Below are 20,181 nucleotides of genomic sequence, written 5' to 3' on the forward strand. Positions count from 1 at the left end.
GAAAAGACAAATTCCTGGAGGATGAAAAGCAGATGGGGCAAGAGCACTAAGAGGTTGGAGGTAGATGGGAGTACACAAGCCAAAGAGCCCTGAAAAGGGGAGAAGATAAGGTCAGAGTGTAGGGCCCAACAGCTTCTGATTTTGGAAAGGGGAAGGGACAGGAAACAAGGAGTATCTCCAATGCAAAAGACAGTGGTGGGTTTGAGAGTGGGGGGCGGGGAGACCCAGAGTTTGGCAGGAAGAGGAGGCCTCTCTCCTGGCAGGAAGCTGCGCTACGGAGGGAGGGAGGAGACTGCTGCAGCAGTAGCGACCAGTGGGATCCCGATGTGGCAGAGGGGTGTCTGCTGCCCACAAGGAGGCAGAGGTCCCGCAAGCACAGTGCTGGAGACACAGCCACCATCCTCTTCGCCTGCCCCGCCGCCTCCTAGACACGCTCCCTGTCTCCGGATCCTCTCCACGCAGCTTCAGCAAGCTCCCTGCTCGGCGCCCGCTAATCCTCGTTCCACACAGGCTCACAGCGCAGGCAGGAGCGAGGTGTCTGATTTGGGCACGTGAGGCCCGCGATCCCGGGCGGTGGACGCCAGGCAGGCCAAGGCCATTGGTGGGTACCAGGATGGAGAAGGGAGACAGAGGGTGGACACCGAGCCCGAGTGAGGCTGGGGTGGCAAAGTGCGATGGGCTAGGAAAAGGGGTGGCTTTAAGGACACAGGCAGGAAATTGAAGTGAGAGTGCTGGGTGCCAGGAAAGCAACTGGAGGTCTTTGGGGGGGGGGCAGCAGGCTGGGGCGTTCGGGGCTGGAGGACAGTGACTGTGGGTCAAAGCTGGGGAGTGATAGGCGCTTTGCAGGGGATTTAGAGAGTGGGCACCAGTGGCGGGCAGTGGAGGCTGGGGGCTCTGAACAAGGAGGTAGCCTATCCCCCGCTCCCTGCGGAGTTCCTAACCACGGCCAGCACCACTGCTGCTGCTGCCCTTCCCTACAGCCTAAAGGAACCCACAGGGGAGAGCACTTGCAGGCACGCCGCCAGCATTTCCAGCAGTGATTCCAGGCTCATAGAGAAATTTTAGTTGCCAGGGCAGGGTACATAGAGACGTTCCTGTTTGGAGAACTTCACCTGATGGCATAATGAGTGTCTTCTTACATCCTCTTCTCTCATCTTCTCTCTTCCCACTGCAGGCATGAAGACCCCCAACGCACAGGAAGCCCAAAGGCAACAAGCCAGGGCACCAGTGGGTCGGGCCACTGGGTCTGCAAACATGACGAAGAAAAAAACCTTCCAAAAGAAGCAGAGGGGCAGACCTTTGTCCCAGCCCCGCAGGAACATCGTGGGCTGCAGAATTTCACATGGATGGAAGGAAGGCGACGAGCCCGTCACCCAGTGGAAAGGAACCGTTCTGGATCAGGTGCCTATAAACCCCTCTCTTTATCTGGTGAAATATGATGGCATTGACTGTGTCTATGGACTGGAACTTCACAGAGATGAAAGAGTTTTGTCTCTTAAAATTCTTCCTGACAAGGTGGTGTCATCTCAAGTCAGTGATGCAAACCTTGCAAATACCATAATTGGTAAAGCTGTGGAACATATGTTTGAGGGAGAGCATGGTTCTAAGGATGAATGGAGAGGCATGGTCCTAGCCCAAGCACCGATCATGAAAGCCTGGTTTTATATTACCTATGAGAAAGATCCTGTCTTGTACATGTACCAGCTTCTAGATGATTATAAAGAAGGAGACCTCCGTATCATGCCAGAGTCCAGTGAGTCTCCTCCAGCAGAGAGGGAACCAGGAGGAGTTGTAGATGGCCTGATAGGTAAACATGTGGAATATACCAAAGAAGATGGCTCCAAACGGATCGGCATGGTCATTCACCAAGTGGAAGCCAAACCCTCTGTGTATTTCATCAAGTTTGATGATGACTTCCATATCTATGTCTACGATTTGGTGAAAAAGTCCTAACTGTTAGGGTACAATTGGCCACACTTGTGAAAACAGATGTGTACTTTGTTGACATGCAAAATGATGTTGCTTTTCAGTGTATGGGGAGCTTAAGGGGCCCCATTAATTCAGCATCTTTGCCAGCATAACTGTTGATTTGTTCTGAAAAATACAAATGTATGTGGACATGACATGCTTGCTGTGTGTAAGGACTTTATCATGTTGAACAGATTGGGTGTGTTTGGTGGATGGGGTGTGAAAGGAAGGGACAGCTGTAAATTCAGGCTGTGAATAAAGTTCAGCTAGTATCATAACTAGTCATCTAAAAATGGAATAGGACTTAGCTGGCCTGGTCTGGGGAGGGGGGAGGAGAAGGAACTAGAGGAGGGCTGTGGGGGGAGGGGAAAGGGGAGGAGACTGCTCAGGAAGAGGTAGTGAGGGGCCAGAAATGGGAGTCTCCTGGGGGAGGGATGTCTTAGGAAGGGGAGGCACCCAGCTGGAAGGAGGTAAAGAACAACAGAGGGAGAGGGAGTTCTTGGGGCTTAGAGGAAACAGAGTAAATTGAGTAGAGAGGGGCACAGAGAAGCTTAGAAGAAATCCAGAGCAGGGGGGATTAATACAAAGTTGTCAGGGACTTGGGGAGAGGCTAAAGGGTTCAAAGAGAGGGTCTATGCATGTGTGAGGGGCCAAAGCGGCAGGGACACTGAGGAAGGAATTCTGAGAAGGAAGACTGACCGAGGGAGTGAGAAGTCGGAAAAAAGAGGTGTGGGCAGTGGGGCCCATGAGAGATGGGAAGGTGCAGGGAAAAGGTTGGACTTCTAACAGTATCCGCAATGCTGTCCCTGCCTCTGTGCACTAAAGATGTGGCACTGTCAAAGAAACCAGATGGATTGACAGGGATGACTCAGGGGTTAAGCAGCAGCCAAGTTTATACCTAAAACTTTTATTTCAGGGAATTCATGCCACAACTGCAAAGCAGAGCCCCCAACCCTCCACCCAAAGAGGCGTTATAACATCATGCCCTTAAGCATGGGGCTGTGACTGGCCTCACGTTTCCCAGAGGACCCAGGTGCAGTAAATCTTGGACCTGAAGGGTTCTTTACTCTGTGCTGTATAAACAATTCCTGTGACCCTTGCTGGACTCAGGTATAGCAGTCCCTTCCCTGTTCTTCCTTCTGGTGGACTGTACCTTGCCTCCCTATAGGGGAGGGGCTCAGAGGACTGAACCTGCTATTTCCCTCCAGGGAATGGGACGTGACTGTCCATGCTCCTCTCAGGAGTTGCCTGAAACCAGAGGTGGCTCCAACCAGTGCTTCAAGTTGAGGCCTGCTGCTCCCAGAAGCACCATTTGTTGGCTATATCCCAACGAATTGGGTGGCTACTGATCCTTCACAGGACCTCCTGGCTAATTTTGCCCCCTCCCCCAAACACATGGGGAGCATCGATGGAAGTTGTTTCCAGGTGAAATAGATGGAATCGGGCAGTCAGGCTGGGATTTGTGGCTTGGTGTAAGTAACTGTTTTGATTCTGTATTGCCACATAGAGGTGTGGTGGTTGGTGGTGAGAGGGTACATTAACCCTAATACAGTCCCTCAGAAATATGGTGTCCCAGCACATCAGTCTATGTTTCTCTCATCCTCCTTGCCTTTCCTAGTCATACCATATAAGTTTCCCTCAAAACCCTCTAGGTCACCCACTCCACACTTCACCAAAATATACCCTTTCCCTCAAAGGAAGAGAATTTGTGACTACCCTTTACCCACATTTCCCAAACTTCATGAATAGCAGGGGAAGGTGGAACTGGGGAGCTCCTTGAACTGAAAGAAGCAGTAATACCCTTCATTCTCCACCCAACATGACATGAAGCTGCTTGCTTCAAGAATGACACAAGGCTAGTCCTCCTCACCAAAGAAGGGACTTTCTTTCATACATCACACAGTTTAATCTGGCAAACACCAGCAGGCCACCCATGTGCCAATTTCAGCCAGCTGTCATTTTTCGTTTGATCTTGGTGTTTTGTTTTCTGTTTGTATAGCTTCTTATAGATTGGAAGATTTCTTATTTTTGGCTCACCTATTTAAAAAACAGTAAACTGAGGATTAGGATCCACATTCCATCAAAGGATACAGGCAGCTGGGTCTGAGGAAGGGCTCAGCCCATTATAGACTCAGAATGCTCGCTGCCTCCAACTAGCCTGCTTCACTAATAAAATTCCCACTTGTCATTTGTGTTTCTAGCTTTGGGTAAAGACCCAGGGAAAACTACTTTTGGCTTACACCCCACTTTTGCCTTATTTTGACCCCATTTTTGTTTGTTTTATTTGCATCCCACCAATAGTTACTACAGGTAGACTGCCAGGCAGTCTTCTAGGCACAGGTGCTTATGATATGGTAATGAAGAAAAGAAACATAAAAAATCCCTACCCTCATGGAACTTTCATTTTAGTGTGCCATACAGTAGCCAAGTTACAATGAATAAATACAATGTATTTTCAAAGTAATAAATATTAAGAAGGAAAAAAAAGCAAAGCATGAGGAATATAAATTTCAGGTTGGAGTCTGGAACTGAATAAATAGGAAGGTGTCATGAGTGTGTGTCTCATGATATAATCTTTCCTATAAGCCCACCTTTGGTCCCTGCTCCTATCATCTGAACTGGGCCTTAAGCTGTCTGTACGACCACCAGTCCTACAGGTGACACTAGCACTGAGAAATAACAAGGAGCCAACACAGTTGACTATGCTATTCACTCGGCTTTTATTAATGCAGATTGACCCCAAATCCATACTAACCTAATAAAAATAATAATGTCTCAGATGGGATTCAGTAATAACATCACACAAGTCCTAAGTCTCTGTCAATGGTTCCAGGAGACAGTATGGTAGGCAGGGAAGCCGTCAGCATCTTATCAGGCAGAATCTCAGGAGCTGGGTTGGCAGTGGGGTAAACAAAGTCCTTGGTACAGTAGAGCAGAGCCTCTGGCTGCACAGGAGTCAGGAGAGCAGCATGGCATGGAGCAGCACCTTGGTGTGTGGAGATTTTCTGTCTTGGTGGTGGCTCTGAAGTCTACCCCAATTATATCCATATTCTTGGCGCCTGATTGAGCTGGGGCTTGGGACCAAGAGCCCTCAGTGCTCTATCAGTTGGTGTGCCCTCTATGTAGACATGTCTGTGTGCTGATATCTTGGGTGTGATGCTCTGGCAGGCATTTGGCAGGGTGCCTGGCATGAGTTAAGCAGTTTCTTTCTTGAACCAAAGTGTCATGGCTGACTGGAAGCCATCTTTGTTGACATGAGTGACTCCACTTTGTTTTATGTACTTTATTCTTTCTTGACCGCACCAATGCCATTTTATTGGTCCTGCTCTCCACAGAAGGCCAGGGAGAGCCTTACTTAGAACAAGACTTTTGAGTGAAGACCTAAATGCAATGAGAGAACTGGCCTTGTGCTTGTCTAGGGAAAGAGCATTCCAGGTAGAGGGACAGCAAGTACTGAGCCCCCAAGATATCTGTGCCGGGCATGTTCAAGGAACACTGGGGTTACCAGTCTGGCTGAAGCTGAGTATAAGGAAGAGAAGATCAGGAAGTGAGTTTAGAGAGGTGATGGGAATCTGGGAAAAGTATATAGCTTCTACGCCTGGGAGGTGCTAAAATGAATTTGGCATTTACACTGATTGTGTTTGGGAGCCATTTGATCACTTTTAGCAGAAGTGTGATGTGACTTGTCTCATATTTTAACAATATCATTCTGGAAATTCAGAAGAGTATTTTGTATAGAGTGCAAGGATTAAAAAGGGAGGTCAAATATATCAGTGAAACAGAGAAGAGGCGTAGAAACTGATTTGCATGTAGGAAACTGACATCATAACAGAGATGACATTTCATATGAATGAGAAATGTCCTTTATTCAATAAGGAGTGCTGGATTAATCTGTTTTTCGCAAGTGAAGTAGTAAACATAGTTCTTCATCACACCTTATACACAAAATAAATTCCAAGTGGATAAACATTAATACTTAAATTTAGAAAGTGTAATTTATAAAATTTTTAGATTCAAATGGAAGATATGTTTCAGTTTTTCTTATGGAAATAGGGAAAACATTTTTAAAGAGCCAAAATGCACAGATATTAATGGAAATTTTGACAAATTTGATTATATTAGTATATGAATTCATCTCATTTTAAAAATCTTCCCATATGGAACTGGAGAGTATTATGCTTAGTGAAATAAGGCATGCAGCGAAAGACAAGTTCCATATGATCTCACCTAATACAGGAAACTAATGAACAAAAAAACAAATGAGCAAAATAGAACCAGAGGCATGTAAACAAGGAACAGACTGACAGTGACTGGGGGTGGGGGAAGGGGGGAAATAAGGGGAAGGGTCTAGTCAAGGAACTAGTATAAATGACCCATGGACATAGACAATGGGGTATGGATTGATTGGGGGGGTGGGTTAGAGGAGAGCAATGGGGGAAAAATGGAAGAACTGTAATAGAAGAAAAAAAGAAAATGACAGTCGTCTCATAAAAACAATCATCCCATAAACATTGAGCAAAAAATGATTAGACCATATATTTCCATTGTTAAAATGAAAGAAATAAATAAAATGTATTTAGTAAGAATGAAACAAACAGCCTATAGAGAATTTAGTAAAAATGTTAACAGACCTTTTACAAAAATAGATCAGATCATATGATCAATTAACATGAATTATCTTAACCTGCTCCATTACTTTTAGGTATAATACTTGGATTCTGGAAATTCAGGTCTAATTTCAGCAAGCCCCCAATAAATCTGCTGCCCCCAGTAACTACTGATGCCAATAACTGCCTATGCCCTGTGGTTATCCTGTTTAACAAAGATATCTTTTTCTGCTGACAAGAATTAGGAACTTCCCTGTTCTCAGAGCCTACCTCCCTATCACTAGCACCATCTGCAGAAAGTTCCACTGACTCCCCTAACCCTTAAAACCCTTACTTTGCTGCTTGCTACTCAGGGTTGACACCACTTTGGTCTCAGCCCACCTGTTTGCAGCTGGCCAAATAAATCTTATAAACTCATTGCACGTTCCCATGTCATTTCTCCTCTCACTCGGCTGAACCTAACAATTCCTTCATTTCTTTTCCATAAATATGTCATCTCCTAAGGTACTGTATAATTTACTTTGTTAAGAAGTTCATTGTTTTTACCTCTGTCAGAATATAGAGTACATAGGTATGTGATTTTCCTTCTTTTTTTCACTGTGTATATCAGACACTTAAAATAATATTTGGTGCATATTTGGTGCTCAGTAATATTTCATGACTTTATGTGTGTCACTAGTAGTTAAAAAATGAAAATTAAAATGAGATACAATTTCATATGCATCAGATCAGCAATATGTATGAAGTTTGAAATGTGTTATCAACTAGATTTAAAAAATAGGAGAATCTATACATTGTTGGTGGGAGTTCAAATGCAGATAAATTTGCCATTATGTAGTGAATTTGAAGATGGTATATTCCCAGCAATTTTACTTTTTACTGATACATTGTTAGAAGACAATTCTGTATGGGTCTTTCATGTTTCTATGCATTTTGCAAGCAACCACTGTATGTTATCTGATACCTTCCTTTGAAGACTGTTTGGAGAACAAGCATCTTTGTAAGATGAGATAGTGATTCCATTTATAGCAATGGGCAGGAATGCTTACTACAATATAATAAATATAATGTCTCCTTCAAGAGCAAAAAGAAGGCATGTTTACTGCTCATTATAAAAGATGAGGTTAACTAAACTGAAGTTTCATTTCTTCTAATGTTATCTGTGAACCAATGTGTCAGGTGCCCATTTTGCATAACCCTGTTGTAAGTGAGACTCGGGGATTTAGGGTGAAATTGCTTATACACTGGCTATCACTGGTTACTGCTGTGAATAATAAATTGTTAATAAGGAGGAATTGAGGGAGTGATTGCAGGACAAGTACCAGGGAGTAGGTTCAAAGACAAACTCTGGAACCATGCATTGTTTATAAATTCAGCTCTTGGTGAGACCTCAATCTGTCATTAACCTCAGTACTAAGATTGATCCTGGGTAAGTAAATGTTTTTGTCTCTCTTCAGATAACTGTGAGAGAAATACAATGACACTGTGAGATAAAGAAAGTTACATCACAAGAACCATGGGCAGAACTTTTGCTAGCTGAAGTTAGAGATGTGAGGACTGAGCAAAAAAAATGCTTATAAGTGAAAAATGTAAATAGCTGGGCTGCCTTATGACTCAGCCCATTCATTACATGATCATACAAATCTTAAATACATTCCGAGGCAAGAACAAATAGTTCAATTACTTTTTGTTTGTTTCATTTTTGTAGTGGTTACTGTCTGCTTAAGGGAGTTTTGTCCCTCTTGCGAAGATTTTCTAAAACAACCAATCTCTTATGTATATCATAAATGAGTCACTGAATAGTATTTGGGCTCTTACTGCCCAGGATTTAACTAATGACGTTAACCACCAAAGAACAAGAAACTGATTCAAAAAAATGTAGATAAATTTTTGTTGATCAATCCCATGCTCCTGGAAAACTTCCCTAGCTCTTATCTTGAAAACACATAAGAAAACATGATATATTATTTTAGTAATGAGCTAGCAGACACCCTAGGTTATTTTGAATTTCTCGTGTAAATTTATTGCTGTGTGAGCTAAGTCAGCCAGTGTGTTTGAAACCCAGTTTTACTGAAAAATAATGTGATTGTGCTTGCTGAGTCAAAACATTGTCTAAGGCTAAAATAGATGATGTTAGCAGTGAGGATTTTGCTACCTGGTACAGAGCATTGAGTCATCCGAAAACATAGGAAGTTTCATTACATGAGACACAAGCAGCCACTATGCCAAACAGAATTGAAATTAAATGCAGTTTTTCTAAAGGTACAGAGCTGCTCTTTCCTTCTATGGCCCTGGAACACTCTTTCTTTCCTCCTTTCCTTCCTTCCTCCCTTCCTTCCTTAATTCATTCCTTCTTTCCTTCCTTTCCTTTCTTCTTACCTTCCTTTATTATTTTTATTTTACCCATCTACCCTTCCCCTCCCCTTTTGGCAACTGTCAACTTGGTCTCTATATTTATGGGTCTGTTTCTGTTTTGTTTATTCATATGTTTTGTTTTGTTTTGTTTTTACATGCCACATATAAGTGAAGTCACGCAGTATTTGTCTTCCTTATATTGGTTATTGTAAATAGTGAATAATGCTGCAATGAATATAAGGGTACATGTATCAGTTTTATTTTGTATCTTTTTTTTTTCTTTGGATAAATACTCAGAAGTGAAATTTTTTTATCATATGGCAGCTGTTTTTTTAGGACTCCCTGTACTGCTTTCCATAGTGGCTGCACCAATTTATAATTCCACCAACAGTGCACATGGGTTCCCTTTTCTCCACATCCTCACCAGTACTTGTTTATTAACTTACTGATGACAGGCATTCTGACAGGTGTGAAGTGATATTTCATTGTGGTTTTAATTTGTATTTCTCTGATGATTAGTGATACTGAGCACCTTTTCATATGTCTGTTGGCCATCTGTATGTCCTCTTTGGAGACATGTCTATCCAGGTCCTCTGCCCAAATTTTTAAATTAGACTGTTTTGTTTTTTTAAGTGTTATGAGTTCCTTATATTTTTTGGATATTAACCCTTTATCAGATGTATCATTTGTTAATATCTTCTTCCATTCAATAGGTTGTCTTTTCGTTTTGCTGATGGATTTATTCACTGTGAAAAACCTTTTTAGTTTGATGTAGTACCATCTGTTTATTTGTGGTTTTGTTTCTCTTACTTGAGAAGACATATCAAAAAATATATTTCTAAAAGCAATGTCAAAGAGTATACTGCCTAGGAGTTTTATGGTTTCAGGTCTTAGATATAATGCAAAACTTTTCCAATAGTACAGGGATGCGCTCTACATCCATACTCCGTGAACCCTCCCTCTCCTTTAACTCAACCTCAGCTACTACTATGAGGAGAAAAATAATTAGAGATGAGGCTGAGTCCTCTCTGTCCCTAATGGAGATCAAATGCCATATACACCCATCTAAGCAGGCTGAGGAATTATGGTGAGTGGAGAGATTCAAATGTGTATGGTTCTATTAGATATGGATACCCAAGTCACTATTCTACAGCACCTGTGGAAGGATCAGCCTCTAGAATCAGCTAATGGGCTTGACTGGGTTTAGTGTAGAAAAACTCAAATATGACCTTGTGAGTGAAACCATTTCAAACAATTCTGTGCAGTCTTGGTATTACCTCTACATTTGAATATATGGTTGAAATGGATGTTTGCATTTTCCTGTCCATAAGTGCTAGGTAAAATTTAGCCTTATGTAGAAAAATATGAGTAAGATACATAAATTGCTCCCCGACCAGCCTATCTGCCGAATCCTGGGTGGTTTAACGCACAGAATATATAATCACTGGAGGAATTAAAGAAAATTGCAGCCCTGATTAAAAACTTAAACAGAAAGCAGAAGATGCAAAATCTCTATAAAGCAGCCATGTATGGTCAGTAAGACTTATAATGGATCATTGTCGAGTAAATTTAATTGTTTCTCTTACAGTCTCAGCTGTTGCAGACAATGTGAATAATTGAATCTATTACACACTCTAGTGGCACATGGTACACTCTTTTGAACATTGATAGCATCTTTTCCCCCATATGACTAACAGCTGAAGATTAACATCTGTTCACTAGGTCTCTGATATACATTTTGTAGTACTCCTTCAGGGTCACCTAAGCTCCGTTGTCATATGTGAAAATAGGATAAGTCAGAATTTAGTGCAAAACCTTATAAACTCGGATTTCCAAAATTTTCACTATATACATGATGCTCTGATGGTTGGGAGTTGACCTTCAGTCTCAAAAGAGTTGGTTGTAGTATTATCACACTTTCCTTAGGAAGAGTGGCTGAAAACCTCCAAAAAGATTCAGGAACCTTCTTGCCAAGTAAAGTTTCTTGGAACTGTGTAGGCAAATTTATAATATTGAATCATCAAATAGTCAAAGAAAAAAATTGTTTCCTCAGTCCTCACCATGAAAAAGGAGGACTGGCACCAAACTGGATCCTTTGGATGTTGGAAACAGTTTGTGATTGCTTGGGTATTCTGCTAGGTCCTTTATATCAGCTAATCCACATAGGGTCTTTTGAGTGGGACCCAAAATAAAGTTATGTTATGGAAACTCTACAGAAAGCAGTGTCATGCTCTCTATCTTTTGTGCCCTATATTTATAAGGACCACTTTGAGCTTTATGTCTCTGTAACTGATGATTTTTCTATTGGACTTTCTGGCAAAGGGAAGCAGTCTCTTCCTAAAGCTGTCCCTTGAGGTTTTGGACTTAGCTTTCCTTTGACATGAGTGTTAGATATATCCCTTTTGAAAAGCAGCTATTAATTTGCAACAGGGTCCTCTTCATAACTGAACACCTTAACCACAGATGCCCTGTGCCTTTCGGCTCTGATGTAATGTATTGTAATGATCAATTTCAAAATGACTCCTATAATGGTGGGAAAAGATCAACAAGTCTTGCTTGCCAAAGGTAAATAATATATATCAAAACTTACCTGTCCTCACCTGAGTAGCACATAGTCTTTAAATGAAAAAAGTGGGTTTTGCATATTTCAGGGAAACTATTAACCACCTTACCACCTGAAGTAAAGCTGCTGGCTAACTGAGGCCTTAACTCATTTATATGTTCAACTAAATGCCTGGGCCTGGTTCACTGGTGGTTTGGGTAAACTGAAACCTGATGGTGTTCACTGAGCTGTAGAAAATGTTCAATCTTACTGCAAGCTGAGCAGAATTGAAAACAAATGGTGGTCACTGTCCTCAGTGGCCATGACTCAAGGACATTTTCATAGGTCTTGGGAATACTCTCCTAGATGAAGTTTGTCATATTTTTAGTGAGTCATAGCATATTGACAATAGCTTAGTTTGTTTGATATACCACATGGTAAGCTAAAAAACTGCAGACTAAATACCTCTATGAGGCTTCAAACTGTAGAAACAGGGGTGACATCACCAAGATGGCAACATCAATTTTTCTTAACTTCACTAACAACTAACAACTACTCATGGACAAGACACCACTGAGTAAATCCTAGAACATGGGGGTGAGACCAAAGTACCCTCCTGCATCACAGAGACCAAGACAATCTACATTACAAGGTTAAGAGGAATGGCGACATGATGACTGCAAAGCCCCTCTCCCAGGCCAGTACAGTAGTACATGGAAAGGTCTCCCCTGAGCCTACAGTTCCTCCAGTGGGATGAGAGGAAGACATCCAGCTCTCCCAGCATTGTGGGCTGCTTCTTGAAAGTCTGCACTGTGATCTTCCCTCACAAATATTATGGAAAAATGTACAGGGCCTGACCACTTGGCATCTGGTTTTGACAGAGACAGAAGGAGGGCCCCACAACAACCAGTACATGGATCTTGATAGACTGATTTCCTATCTGCAGTACTCACATAGTAGTGACAACTAACAGCTTTTCTCACCTGCAGAAAAGATGATGGTGGTGCAGTTTGACCCAAGAATTCAATGGTGTGCAGGTCTACTTGTTTTGGGTCCCCTGACAAGGGAGATAGTCATTGCCTAGCCTATGGTGGAATGTATCTCCTGGACATTTCCTGACCAGAAAGCATAACCAGAAACACCTCAAGCCTTCTTGGAGCCAGCTTTCCTGTTACACCTGGCAAAGGAGATAATTCATAGCACCACACACTGCTGAATGTAGCTCCCAGCCCCATCCATCCAGAAAGCTTGGCTAAAACACCTGAAGAACTGGATAGCCAAGCAACGCTCAAGCAGACCTCTGCGGCACAGCTGATTGTCCAAAGAGCAAATCCCACTTTGGCCAGGGAAATAGGAGCATGGATCAGCTTAAGTCAATACCACAAACAGAGGGTTTGATGGATTTGGAGCTGGTCCTCTAACTCTGCTCAGGCAGTGAAGTTAATTCATAACCCCAACCATTGCTGAATACAACTTTCAGTTCACCTAACAAAGGGAACCTAACCAGAGCACAGGAGAGGTAGCCTACCCCATCTAACAGCCCTGCTCATAGTGGCACTTGAACAGAGAACACAAAGTATGGCTTTCCCCATCTTCAGAGCCAGACTGGTGACCACACCTAGCCAGAGAATTCAGTGAATAGTCTTACCTGATTTGGGTCCCTGAACAACAAGCCATACAGGACTTGGTGCCCATTTAGCTTTCCCACCAGAGCAGGAACTCTAATTCATAGCTCTTCCTAATTCTGAGTATAATATCAAGTCCCAACTGCCTAGGAAACCTGACCAGAGAATTCAGGCAACCACCAAGCCCACCCTACAGCCACTCCTGCACATGGAATGAAGCCAGTAGTTCTATATAACTGCTCTCAACCAGTATCACACCCTCCTTGCCCCAAAATAGATCCCGATAGCAAGTCACACCTTCCCACGTGTGTTACCAGTGAATATATACAGAAACCCAAAATGAACTAAAGAAACTGAAAAATTGCAACAGAACTGAAAAATTCAATGGAAACCTTCAAAACCAGACATAAACATACAGAAGAATCAGTGACCTAGAATACAGAAAAATTTAAATTACTTAGTCAAAGAAACAAAAACAAAAGAGAATCAAAAAGTGGAAAAATCTATAGGACTTTTAAGATACTCTAAAAAGAAACTATATGCATTACAGGAATTCAAGGTGAAGAAAAAAGCAAAAATTACAGAGATTATACTAAAGCAATAATGATTGAAAACTGCCTAACCTATGAAGATGAATGGGCATTCATATCAATAACTCCCAAAGGACCCCAAATAAGTTGAATCTAAATTGTGTTATACTGAGAAACATTACAATTAGATGAGTGGGGGAAAAAGCTATGATATATTTACACAGTGGAATACTAGTTGGCCATAAAAAAGGCAATATTACCCTTTGTGACAGCATGGATGGACCTGGAAAGCATTATGCTAAGTGAAATAAGCCACCCAGAGAAAGACAAATACCATATGATTTCACTCATATGTGGAATCTAATTTAAAAAAAAAAAAAGAACTAACAAGCAAAATAGTAACAGACACATAGATAGAGAGCAGGCTGACAGCTGTGAGGGGCCTGGTTGGGGGGCAGGGTGGAAAGACTAAGCCAAAAAAGAAAAAATTCATGGACATGGACAACAGTGTGGTAATTGCCAGGGGGTGGGGGGCAGATGGAGGTGAAGGAGGGAAGGAGACTTGACTTGGGTTGGTGAACAGACAATACAGTGTACAGATGACGTGTTGTAGAATTGTACACCTGAAATCTGTATAATTTTGTGAACTACTATTACCCCAATAAATTCAATAAAAGGAGAGAGAATTGTCAAAAGTGAAGACAAAGAATGAATTTTGAAAGAAGCAAGAGAAAAGTGGTAAGTCACATGCAAATAACCCCCATAAGACTATGGTGGATTTATCAATAGAAACTTTTCAGGCCAAGAGAGGATGATATGATATATTTAAAATATTGACACTTAAAATAACTATCAATGAAGAATTCTATACCCAGCAAAGCTGTCCTTCAGGAATGAAGGAGAGTTAAAAACGTTTTCTGAACAAGAAAACCTGAGAAAGTTAATCACCACTAGACTTACCTTACAAGAAATGCTAAAGGGAATTCTTTGAGTGGAAGTAAAAGATGCTTAGTAACATCATAAAAGCATAAGTAGCAAAAAACGATAAGGGTAAATATACAGTCAAAGTTAAATGTGGTAATTGTGGTGTATCATTCACTTACAACTTCAGTTTGAAAGTTGAAAAACAAACAGTAAAAAAATCTGTTACTAAGCCCTGGCTGCTGTGGCTCAGTGGATTGAGTGTCGGCCTCTGAACCAAGTGTCGCTGGTTCGATTCCTGGTCAGGGCACATGACTAGGTTGCACGTCAGGTCCCCAGTTGGGGGCGCGAGTGAGAGGCAACCACACAGTGATGTTTCTCTCCGTCTCTTTCCCATTTCCCTCTCTCTCTAAAAATAAATAAACAAATAAATAATTTTTAAAACATTGTTTAAAAAATCTGTTACTAGATACAAAATATTTAAAATGTACACTATAAGGTTAATAATCTAAAATGTAAAGGGAAATAGAAGTAAAACTGTAAAGTTTATGGATGCTATCAAAGTTAATTTGTTGTTAGTTTAAAATAGGGTGTTACAATTTTAATATATTTCATGTAAGCCTTATGTTAACTACAAGGGAAAACCCATAGCAAGTATATGAAAGAACATGGAAAGAAGTCAAAGCATATGGATACCAAAAGTCTTCAAATCACAAAAGAAGGCAGCAAGGTAAGAATCAAGGAACAATGGATCTACAAAGCAGTCAGAAAACAATGAACAAAATGGCAATAGTAAATTCATAACTATCAATAATTGCTTTAAATGGAAATTGATTAAATTTTCCAACCAAAAGACATAGAATGGCTAAATACATTTAAGAAATAATAGGCTGCCCACAAGAGATTCACTTTTCCCTTAAAGACACACATTTACTGAAAGTGAATGGATGGAAAATGTATTTTAAGCAAATAAACAGTAGGGGTAGCTAGCTATATTTATACCAGATAAAATAGACTTTGACCTAAATACTAGAAACATAATGTACAATGTGATATCTACAGCTAACACTGATGTGTAATATATAGGAATGTTTTAAAAATACCTTCATTAATATAGAAAGTAGAATGGTGACACAAGGACAAGGTGGTGGTGAAATTGGGGCGATGTTTAAGAGTACAAACTTGCAACTAGAAGATGAATAAGTTTGGGAGACAGAAAGCACAGCATTGTGATTATAGACAACAATAGTGTATTATAAACTTCAAAGTTACTCGGAGACTCGATCTTAATTTTCCTCACCATGAAAAGAAATTATAATTATATAATGTGATAGAAGTTTTAGCTAATGCCAAGATGGTAATAATATTGCAATGTATAAATATATTAAGTCAACACTATTTATACCTTAAAACTTACACAATATTTTGTCAATTATGCCAATAAAAATGATGCTGTGCCTTGGCTGGTGTGGCTCAGTGGATTGAGCACTGGCCTATGAACTGAAAGGTCGCCAGTTTGATTCCCAGTCAGGGCACATGCTAGGGTTGCATGCAAGAGGCAACCAATCGATGTATCTCTTGCACATCGATGTTTCTTTCCCTCTCTTTCTCCTTCCTTTCCCCCTCTCTAAAAATTAATAAATAAAATCTTTAATAAAATAATGCTGTATGATGCACCCCTATGATTTATTTATTTTATAACGGTAAGTTTGTGCCTTTTGACTCTCTTCACTCATTTTTCCCACACATATACCCTGCCTCTGACCACCACCATATACAGAATATGATATTTGTCTTTTTCTACTGACATATTTCACTTAACATAATACCATTAAGTATATCTATGTTGTGGCAAATGACAAGATTTTATTGTTTTTTTTAAATGGCTGTTAGACTACATATAGAATATATATCTCCATTCATTATTAACAGATTTGAGGAGAGAAATAGACAGCAGTGCAATAATAGTAGGGAATTTTAATACCCTGCTTTCAAAAATAGGTAAATCATCCACACACAAAAAGTTATAAGGAAGTAGTAGTTTTCAATGAAGCTTTAGACCAAATGGACTTAAGAGATATATACAAAACATTCCATCAAACAGCAACAGAAAACACATTCTTAAGAGCATATGAAACATTCTACAGAGTAAATCACATGATATGCCACAAAACATATCAGAGCATAGTTAAGAAGATCAAAGTCATACCAAATATCTTTTCCTGATCACAGTGGAGTAAAAAAAATAAATAAATAACAATAAGAATGCTAGAAAATTAACAAATATGAGCAGATTAAGCAACATATTCCTGAACAACCAATGAGTCAAAGAAGAAAACAAGAAATACCTTCAAACAAATAAAAATGAAAGAACAGAAGATGGTGGCGGAGTAAGTAGCTGTGTTGTCTGCTTGCTCCTATCGAGGAAAGGTTTAAAGTATAAACACGGAGATGAGTGAGTGAGTGCAAATTTCGGACAGCACGAACAGGTAAGGGAGTGCGAGAGTGGAGTGGAAAAGGGCAAAAGGCTCATGGTGCTCTCAAGGGGGAGGTCTCTGGGCCCCCCAGCCCAGTCGCTGGGCCCACTGAGCCCGGGGCTGCTGCTGCACTGCACCCCAGAGGGGCAGCTACAGTCCAGCTCACTGGCCGGGATCTGCCTGGAAACTGCTGCTTGCGGTAGGCACTGGGACCAGCGGAATCCCTGAGGGAGACAATAAGAAGATTTCCTTGAAACAGATGAAGGTGCGGGAAGACGGCCAGCGGCCCAGACTGTGGGAAGCTGTGTGAACTGAGTCTGGGTGGGGAACCCCTGGACGGGCAGGTCTGGGCTGGTGGCCCCATGCCCCGGGTGCATGCATCACGGCGCCACTGAACAGAGCTGGGCCGGGAGAGCTGCGACAGAAACGCGGGCTCAGTGGGGGCCCCAGGCGGGCAGGCAGTGCGCATGGATGAACGGTGAGACACTGCCAGCCAGGGACAGTCACAGCCAGGTGCTGTGGCTTGGAACACAGACTTATTGGGAGGAGGAGCGAAGACAGGACCCAAGACTGGGCGGGTACTAGGAACATGCACACTGGCTTGCCAACAGAACAGCATTGCTAGAGAAGCCTGAGGACTGCTGGAAGGTGCTGCAGGACAAGTCAGGAGAGACCCAACTCTGCGGGGCTCATAGCAGAAAGTTATGGCAGGCCTACGAGTGAGAGAAAAGCAGCCACAGAAACCAGCCAGATCTCCTCACAGCCAGCCAGCCAGAAAAAATTTGAAACTCATGGAATTTTGACCAGGTGTGGATCCAGAAAAAGAAGACTGTACACAAAGACTGAACTGAGTAAAAACTTTCTTTCTTTCTTTCATATATACATATATATATATAATTTATTTTATTATTTTTTATTTTTAATTTTTTAAAACTATCTCTTTAATCTGTTTCATAACTTCTCTCCCTCCCATCCTTCTTCTTCAATTTTTGTTTGTTTGTTTTTCTATTTTGTTTAGTCTTTCTTTCACACTGAATATATAGCACATAACTGCTATATAAAACTAATACTATACACTTCCACTTTCCCACTTTATTCTGCATTCTTCCCTCTCTTTTTTAAAAAATACAATGTAAATATTACTTATTGTCTTGCATAGCCTTGATCCTACTTCCTATTATTATTATTCTATCACCCCCCTCTCAAAAATAATCTTTTTTTCATTTAAAACAAATCTTATCTATTTCTCCTATGATATAATAGTCTTAACCTCTCTACACTTATATTAATACTGACCCATTTGCTGCTGATAGTGGGATAGAGGGTGGGGGATATTTTTGAGGGTGTGGGTTTCTTGCCTGGGCTGTGTGTTTATGTTTTAACATCATCTCCACAAAAGAACTCAAGACAAAGTGGGCAGAGTGACTCTCAATCAACCAGCCGGAGGGAAGGTCCCACCAAAGAGTAACTGAAATATAACCAGACAGCATAAACAAACGATATAAAGGATATCCCAAGAGCATCAGGCTCAGGAGATCAAAGAGACAACACCATTGAAACCCCAAGGTCTCCTATAAAGAATCTCATACCACAAAGGTGGGAAATCAAAACAGACAAATCTAATAAACAAAAACAAACAAGAATGACACAAAATGGAAAGACACAGAAACGACCTTCCAATGAAAGGAAAAGAGGAATCCCCAGAAAGAGAAGTAGATAGAATAAATATAAGCCAACTATCAGACATAGAATTCAAAATAATGGTGATGAAGAAGCTCAATGGACTTGACAATCTCAAAGATAACTACGACAGACTCCAAGGAAATTTCCAACTACTCTAAGAAAACTACAAAGACTGGCAGGGAAGCTACAGGGAACTTATGCAGAACTACACCAGCATAAAAGAGGACATAGAAACTATTAATAAGAACCAGGAAGAAATGAAGAATACAATTTCTGAACTGAAGAACACAGAAGAATCAATCAAAAGCAGGCTAAACGAAGCAGAGAATTGAATCAGTGAGTTAGAGAACAATGTAGAAAAAAATTCCCAGACAATATAACAAAATGAAAAAAGATTGAAAAAGTATGAAGAGGGTTTAAGAGAATTGCAAGACAACATGAGACGAAACAGTATTCAAATCATAGGGATACAAGAAGGAGAAGAAGAAGAGCAAGGGATAGAAAACCTGATAGGAAAAGTAATGACAGAAAATTTTCCTACACTGATGAGAGGAAAAGTCATGCAAGTCCAAGAAGCACAGAGAGTTCCAAAGAAGAGGAACCCCAAAAGGCCTACTCCAAGGCACATCATAATTAAAATGGCAACATTCAAAGAAAAAATGAGAATCCTAAAAGCAGTAAGAGAAAAACAGCAAATAACATACAAGGGAGCTCCTGTAAGGCTATCAACTGATTTCTCAACAGAAACACTACAAGCCAGAAGGGAATGGTCAAAAATATTTCAAGCAATGAAAAACAAAGGCCTACAACCAAGACTAATCTACCCAGCAAGGCTCTCATTCAAAATGGAAATAAGAAGTTTCTCAGAAAAAAGAAGACTAAAAGAATACATCTCCACCAAACCAACATTGCAAGAAATGCTGAAAGGAATGCTTTTAAAAAAAGAAGAACAAGAAAAAAGAGAGAGTAAGAGGAACACATATACAAAGGGAAATGAAGAAATAGATGTCAATAATAACCTTAAATGTAAGTGGACTAAATACTCCAAATAAAGGACATAGTGTAGTGGAATGGATATGAAAACAGGACCCACATATATGCTGTCTGCAAGAAACACACCTCAAAACAAAAGATTTACACAGACTGAAAGTGAAGGGATGGAAAAAAGTATTCCAAGCAAATGGACATGAAAAAAAAGCTGGGGTAGCAGTACTCATATCAGACAAAATGGATTTTAAAGCAAGGGCCATAAAAAGAGACAAAGAAGGACATTTCATAATACTTAAGGGAAAAATCCACCAAGAAGATATAACTCAAAAAATATATATATATTATTTCCTAAAAAGAAAAAAAAAAGAAGATATAACTCTGGTAAACATATACGCACCCAACATAAGAGCACCCAAATATATAAGGAAAATACTAAAAGACCACAAGAAGGATATTAACAGCAACACACTCATAGTAGGGGAC

At 40.8% G+C, this 20,181-nt stretch overlaps 1 protein-coding gene across 1 annotated transcript; it reads left to right on the plus strand.

Annotated features, from left to right (window-relative positions):
- The first annotated feature begins 262 nt into the window (after window positions 1–262).
- Window positions 263–2,222, plus strand: LOC149991319 (spindlin-2). Its single transcript, XM_090264390.1, has 2 exons — window positions 263–601; window positions 1,175–2,222. The coding sequence occupies exon 2, from the start codon at window positions 1,177–1,179 to the stop codon at window positions 1,951–1,953; it is 777 nt and encodes a 258-aa protein (XP_090120516.1). The 5' UTR covers window positions 263–601; window positions 1,175–1,176; the 3' UTR covers window positions 1,954–2,222.
- The last annotated feature ends 17,959 nt before the right edge of the window (window positions 2,223–20,181 follow it).

This window comes from Furipterus horrens, unplaced genomic scaffold, assembly GCF_987537825.1.
Source record: "Furipterus horrens unplaced genomic scaffold, mFurHor1.1.pri manual_scaffold_17, whole genome shotgun sequence".
NCBI lineage: Eukaryota > Metazoa > Chordata > Mammalia > Chiroptera > Furipteridae > Furipterus > Furipterus horrens.

Excerpts from the sequence above, each read along its gene's own strand:
- LOC149991319 (XM_090264390.1), top strand. The coding sequence starts at position 1,177 with ATGAAGACCCCCAACGCACAGGAAGCCCAAAGGCAACAAGCCAGGGCA.